We start from the raw sequence: 6,805 nt of genomic DNA on the forward strand, positions 1-6,805 counted from the left end.
TGAGCCTATATATCTCATTTTTTGTGAAAGATATCGAAAAGTGGCTAACTAGTAAAATGTTGCTGATATCCTGATAAACATTTTACTAGTTAACCACTTTTTAATATCTTTCAAAAGAAGCGAGATATATAGGCTCAAAGTGGACGATCCGGGTGTCGTTCTATTAGAGGTTTTACGGTATGTTCCTTATAGAACTTGTAATTTCTAATGTGTTTTCTCTCATTCCACTTATAAAAATGCAATTTTAAAATGATTGGAGTTATTTTTTCAAAAACAATACACAATCCACAGAAACTATTAGTTTAATAAAGAATTTCTATTGTTTATCACCTGTTTAATGATGAACTGTCAAGAAAGCGCTATCATTTTAGACGGTCCGTCTTCGAGGCGCAAATCGTTGCAGACGGACCGTCGGCGGCGCGCGATTCGACTGCCGACTGTTCGCTTTTCGGCAGTCCGCGCCCGCCAGACGGCCCGTTTTTCGGCAGTTCCCCACTCTCTCCTCTCTCTGTGTCTCCACGCCCACTTTCCCTCCCCTTCTTATACACCATCGCCCTCTCTTCCTGTCGCCGCCCGGTTAGCTCAGTCGGTAGAGCACCAGACTCTTAATCTGGTTGTCGCGGGTTCGAGCCCCGCATTGGGCTTATGCTTTTCTTTCTTTTTTGCTCGCTTTTTATATAGATTTGGGTAGGCGGGAACTCATATTTTTTGAATTTTTGCATATTTTTCAAAACACACAAATTTTATTCAATAATATTTAAATTAGACAGTTTCATATGAACTAAAAGAGGAACAAGTTGGAGGAGTATGGGTGCACTGGGTTACTGTAGATTTGTCAGATTCCTTTTCCACGTGGCTCCTTGGCTTCTTCTTAGAGACTGGAGATCTGAAAATATTGATTTTTTTCTAGAATTTTCCAGAATTTTCTCTTACAAACTGAGTTTTAGAAGAGCAGCCGAGCAGAAAATTTGGGTTGTTGTGACAAAAGTGAAAATGCAAAGAACGCAGAAGAGAGAGATTGGAAATTCTGAAAATTCCAAAAATCTTAAAATTCGAAATTGTGAAAATTTCAAAAAATCAAAATATTCAAAAAATCTTAAAATTCGAAATTCAAAAAATTCCAAAAATCTTAAAATTCGAAATTGTGAAAATATCAAAAAATCAAAATATTCAAAAAATCGTAAAATTCGAAATTCAAAAAATTCCAAAAATCTTAAAATTCGAAATTGTGAAAATTTCAAAAAATCAAAATATTCAAAAAATCTTAAAATTCGAAATTCAAAAAATTCCAAAAATCTTAAAATTCGAAATTGTGAAAATATCAAAAAATCAAAATATTCAGAAAATCTTAAATTTGGAAATTCTGAAAATTCCAAAAATCTTAAAATTCGAAATTGTGAAAATTTCAAAAAATCAAAAAATTCAGAAAATCTTCAAATTCGAAATTGTGAAAATTTCAAAAAATCAAAATATTCAGAAAATCTTAAATTTGGAAATTCTGAAAATTCCAAAAATCTTAAAATTCGAAATTGTGAAAATTTCAAAAAATCAAAAAATTCAGAAAATCTTCAAATTCGAAATTCAAAAAATTCCAAAAATCTTAAAATCGAAAAATTCGAAATATTCGAAAAGCTTAAAAAAATTAAAAAATTCAAAAATTCAAAGATTTTAAAACTCAAAAAATTTTCAAAATTTTTTTGAAAAAATTTTTTAAAAATGTTCTAGAACGTTCTAGACCTACCCATTGTCATTCCATCAAAAACCTCAGTGGTGAACATCGAGTAGAAAAATACGAAAAATTCGAACATGACCATTCCAATCTGCAATTATTTTTAATTGGGTAATTACTAATTATCCAATTAATTACCGTCACAAATGCGAAAATCGAGGCGAGAAGTCGTGAATTCGCCGCCAAAATCGTATGAATCAACAAAGCACTGGCCAGGAAAATAATCAATAAATCATTTTTTTGTGGTGCAACAAATGCAACACCCAAAGAAATGGTCATGAAAAAGTAGGCAACACTTTGGAGGAAAGTCTGGAAAAATGCGAAATTTTGGGCCGGAAAATTATCGGATAGATTCTATGGATTTTGAGTTTTTCGAAAATCTACAGTAATCCCAAAAAATCGGAATTTTGAAAATCGATAAAGGTAGGCTATTTTTATACTCATTTTGAAGCTCTAAACGGACTGAATTCAAAAATTAAAACAAAAATATTCGGAATAGACGAAAAATTGGAAGAATCAACATTTTTCGCAAAAAAACCAAAATTTTGAAAACCGATCATGACTTTTTAAATTTTCATCAGATCTTGTTCAATGTAAGTTGTTTGAGTTTTGCTTGTTTAGAGCTTCAAAATGAGTTTAAACAAGACTAGGTACTGAGAATTTTGAATTTTCGATTTTTTTTTTTGGATTACTGTAGATTTTCAAAATAACCAAAATTTCTGGAATCTAGCCATGTTTGTACTCATTTTGAAGCTCTAAACGCGCTGAATTCAAAAATTTTAATTTCGAATGGATTTATTCGAAATAGACAGACATGTGAAGGAATCCAGAATTTTCCAAAAATCCAAAAATTTATAAAAACGATCATAACTTTTCAAATTTTGATCAGATCTTGTCCAATTTGAGTTACTTGAATTTTGCCTGTTTAAAGCTTCAAAATAAGCCTAAACAAGCCTAGGTTCTGAAAATTTAGAATTTTTCGAAAATCTACAGTAATCCTAAAAGCTGAAATTTTCGAAATCCATTGAAGTAGGTCATGTGTATACTCATTTTGAAGCTCTAATTATCCCAAATTCAACATGCTAAGTTTCAAGCAAACATTTCGAGAATCCAGAAAGATACGGTACTTTTAAACTACTGTATCCCTATTTTTAAGGGGTTACTGTACCTACCCCAATTGTGGATTTGAACACAAATGGTTGATTCTGATCCGCACTGTCGTTTTCCAGCATTTTTTGTTTGGTTTCTTCTGGAAGACAACAAAAAGCGATTATTGATTTTTTCCAAATTTACAGATTTTGTTGATTTTGCTGGAATTGTCTGAAAGGGCTAGGGTGTCAGATGGGTGGCGAAAAGAAACTAGTTATGCTTTCGGTACAGTAGGACAGATTTTTTTTCCTTTTTTGATTTTTTTAAAAATGGATCACAATAAAAATACTTGTTTTTCAAAGTTACATTTTTATGAAAACAAATGGTCAGGGTTACTGTAGTTCTGGAAATTTTTAAAAATAAATTTAGAATTTAGGTTTGAAAAGTCAAGAGCTCCAAAATGAGTATAAACATGACCTACTTTTATCGATATTGAAAATTTCGATCTTTTTGGGATTACTGTAGATTTTCGAAAAATTCAAAATTAACAGAACATTGTCGTGTTTGGTCTCATTTTGAAGCTCTCAACCAGAAAAATTCAATTTTTAGGTTTATTTTTGGAAATTTCAATAACTACAGTAACCCTGACCATTAGTCCGATTGAAAGCAGTGATACGAGTAATTGTCGAGTAATTGTGACCTAACTTTTCAGATTTGAGGAACTCGGCTATGAAAATTAAAAATTTCAATTTAAAACGTCGAGAGCTGCAAAATGAGCCCAAACACGACTAGGTTCTGTGAAGATTGTATTTTTCGAAAATCTACAGTAATCCCAAGAAACTGGCAATTTTGAAAACCCTTAAAAGTGAGTCATGGTTATACTCATTTTGAAGCTCTAAACGTGCCAAGTTCAAAAAAATTAGTTTCAAACAGAAATATTCAAGATAGACTTAAATTTGACAGAACCAAAATTTTTTGAAAAAAAACCCATAATTAAAAAAAATTACTCATAACTTTCTAGGTTTTATTCGAATTTGGTCATTCTTAGTTTTTCTGAATTTGTCTTGTTTAGAGCTTCAAAATGAGTATAAACACGACGCGGTTCTGAAAATTTTGAATTTTTCGAAAATCTACAGTAATCCCAAAAAACCGAAATTTGCAAAACAATTAAACCTAGTTGTGCTTAAACTCATTTTTAAGCTCTTAACGCCCCAAAAAATCAAGTTTCAGAGAAAAATATCGGAAATAGACGAAAATCTAACAAATCAAGAATTTCCAAAAATCCCAAAAATTCTTATAAACGATCATAACTTCCCAATTTCTTCTCTAAGTTTGACCAATCTAATTTATTCATATTTGGCTTGTTGCCAGCTTTAAAATGAGTATAAACTTGACTAGGCACTGTGAATTTCAAAATTTTCAAAAATCTACCGTAATCCGAAAAATCTCAAAATTTCAAAAATCAATGAAACCTAGTCATGATTATACTCATTTTAAAGCTCTAAACGTCCCAAATTCGAATTTGTAAAAAAAAATCAACAAAAATCAATAGTTTATTATCTACCAAGTCAATAATATTTTATCACAGGGGTCGGGGAAATCTCGAGACGACGTCATATAAACTGGAATTGTTGAGCAATTGGCTGGAATTTTTTTATAGGCATTTTCCACTTTTTGGACCACTTTTTCAGCCAAAAAATCTGTATATTTTGAATCTATGGGATTTTCAGATATCGTCTCATTTTGGGCCCAATCATTTCCAGATACTCGGTGTAGTGTATCCTTGTAATGTCTAGAAAAAAATCAATAAATCGATAATTCAGCTAGAAAAATCACCTAAAAACTACAGTATTCGCATCCAATTGCACGCTTTTGAATCCGGGTTCCAAGGCGATTGCCTCATGAATTGACATTATTCCAATCTGCAAAGAATTATGGTCAGGGTTACTGTAGTTTTTGGGAAATTTTTTCTATTTCAGATATTTCTGTATGAAACTTAGATTTCTGAATTTGGCGCGTTTAGAGCTTCGAAATGAGTATAAACACGACCTACTTTTATAGATTTTGTAAATTTCTGATTTTTTGGGATTACTGTAGATTTTCGAAAATTCAAAAATTACAGAACCTAGTCATGATTATACTCGTTTCAAAGCTCCAAACAGGAAAAATTTAGAAAACGTAAAAAATGCTGAATACGAATAAAATCTGAAGATTTATAGGTGCTTTTTGAAATTCTGGAATTTTTTCTCAAAAAACTTTAATTCTCGTCTATTCTTAATTTCTGTTTGAAACCTAATTTTTTGAATTTGGCGCGTTTAGAGCTTCAAAATGAGTATAAACATGGCCTACTTTTATGGATTTTGAAAATATCAGTTTTTGGGATTACTGTAGATTATTTTCGAAAAACTCAAAATTCTCAGAACCTAGTCATGTTTATACTCATTTTGAAGCTCTCAACTTCCCAAGTTCAAATTACTAACTTTCACGGCCTAATTCCCCAATACTAAAAAGTTAGGCCCCCTTACTCGGTCCGGTCGTATCACTGCTTTCGATGCAAACCATGCGGGGTCGGCGGCTTTTGTGTATTTTCTTGTGAAAATCTCTTTTTTCACCTGATCCGAACTTCATAAAATTTCGGAGTCTCTCCATTTTTTATCACTTTTAAATGAGGTAATTTGACTTCTGCTGAGTTTGTTGAATCCAATTCATTCAGAATATCTATGAATTTTTTGTCTTTTCCAGTTGTATGAATTCGTTCATCGATATCGATGAATGCGGTCCACTTGGAGTGATATTTGGAACGCATGTGGCAATCCTGGAAAAATTTGGGTTTTTTTTTGAGCCAAAATTTACTTAAATTGGTTGAGAATGAGCAATGTTATGGGTGTTTGAAAAATTGATATTTTTGAAAATTTATTAAATGTGACCTAACTTTTTAATCTTGGGGAATTCGGTCATGTTAATTAAAAATTTGAATTTGGGACGCCGAGACCTTTAAAATGAGCCTAAACACGACTAGATTCTGTAAAATTTCGAAAATTTCGAAAATCTACAGTAATCCTAAAACTCTGAATTTTCAAAACAGGAAGAAGTAGGTCATGTTTATACTCATTTTGAAGCTCTGAACAAGCCAAACTCAAATTTTCAATTTTTATTCAAAAATTCCGAAAAGTACAGTAACCCTGACCATTTTTTCAACCAAAAAAAATATGACTTGTTTTTTTTTTAGGTCATATTTTTCACAATTTTGTCTCGAATCATTCGAAACTTAATTTTTCAAATTCAACTTGTTTAGAGCTTTAAAATGAGTACAAACATGACCTACTTTTATAGGTTTCAGGAATTTCCATTTTGGGTTTACTGTAGATTTTTTTTGAAAAATTCAAAGGTTTCAGAATCTAGTCATGTTTAAGCTCATTTTGAAGCTCTTGACAAGCTAAACTCAAATTTTTACAAAAAACCAATCAATACTTGATTTTCAAAAAGTTGTACCTGAATTTCAATCAGCTGCCATGCATAGAACGGTCGCTCGTATTTCTCTTGTAAAACTTTCACTTCGATGTCACCGCTACTGTAACCAAATTTTTGCAAAATTTAAATTATTGATTTTTTTCTCTGAAAATTGCTCACTTCTGATACTCATCCAAAATGCGGCGATCGTAATCCGAAATATTTCCAATGTGAAAATAAAAAAATGTGGCTCCTTCCATTTTATGATGCTCTATGAATTCTGCGATTTGAATCCATTTGGGTTCTTGACCGTAGAAAGCGGCCACACATATGGTGAAATTATGGACCGGTTCTGAAAAATTCAAATTTCAAAAAAAATAATTCAAAACAATTTATTTGTTCTTCGAAAAAAATGTACATTTTCTGAAAACGCATATTTTATTTAGTTTATTCACAAAATTTCAGCTTTCTATCTCTATTTTCAGCTGAGTTACAGCACTTTGAATTCCGCGCGAGACAGTGTAGAGAGGAGGGAGG

The 6,805-nt window shown here is 31.6% G+C and overlaps 3 protein-coding genes and 1 non-coding gene across 4 annotated transcripts in view; 1 reads left to right on the top strand and 3 right to left on the bottom strand.

The window, feature by feature from the left end:
- Nucleotides 1–551, bottom strand: part of CBG15828 — a gene marked incomplete at both ends in the record, with an annotated part of 11,391 nt that extends 10,840 nt beyond the window's left edge. Inside the window, one exon of the mRNA XM_045241443.1 lies at nucleotides 417–551. Within this exon, the coding sequence (XP_045095824.1) occupies nucleotides 417–551 (135 nt within the window). The remainder of the gene's footprint in view (nucleotides 1–416) is intronic.
- A 20-nt stretch (nucleotides 552–571) lies between these two features.
- Nucleotides 572–644, top strand: CBG28404. Its single transcript has one exon. It is a non-coding gene (tRNA).
- A 177-nt stretch (nucleotides 645–821) lies between these two features.
- CBG25416 lies at nucleotides 822–2,961 on the bottom strand (the record flags this gene model as incomplete). The annotated part of the gene is made up of 4 exons (XM_045241444.1): nucleotides 822–886; nucleotides 1,742–1,820; nucleotides 1,868–2,038; nucleotides 2,902–2,961. The coding sequence occupies 4 exons, from the start codon at nucleotides 2,959–2,961 to the stop codon at nucleotides 822–824; spliced, it is 375 nt and encodes a 124-aa protein (XP_045099751.1).
- Nucleotides 2,962–3,842: 881 nt separating this feature from the next.
- Nucleotides 3,843–6,805, bottom strand: part of CBG15826 — a gene marked incomplete at both ends in the record, with an annotated part of 11,150 nt that continues 8,187 nt past the window's right edge. The window contains 7 exons of the mRNA XM_002640511.1: nucleotides 3,843–3,922; nucleotides 4,130–4,219; nucleotides 4,405–4,610; nucleotides 4,655–4,765; nucleotides 5,431–5,633; nucleotides 6,311–6,389; nucleotides 6,449–6,620. Coding sequence (XP_002640557.1) covers nucleotides 3,843–3,922; nucleotides 4,130–4,219; nucleotides 4,405–4,610; nucleotides 4,655–4,765; nucleotides 5,431–5,633; nucleotides 6,311–6,389; nucleotides 6,449–6,620 — 941 coding nt within the window. The remainder of the gene's footprint in view (nucleotides 3,923–4,129; nucleotides 4,220–4,404; nucleotides 4,611–4,654; nucleotides 4,766–5,430; nucleotides 5,634–6,310; nucleotides 6,390–6,448; nucleotides 6,621–6,805) is intronic.

Source organism: Caenorhabditis briggsae (assembly GCF_000004555.2).
Source record: "Caenorhabditis briggsae complete genome, chrI, whole genome shotgun sequence".
In the NCBI taxonomy this organism is placed as follows: Eukaryota; Metazoa; Nematoda; class Chromadorea; order Rhabditida; family Rhabditidae; genus Caenorhabditis; species Caenorhabditis briggsae.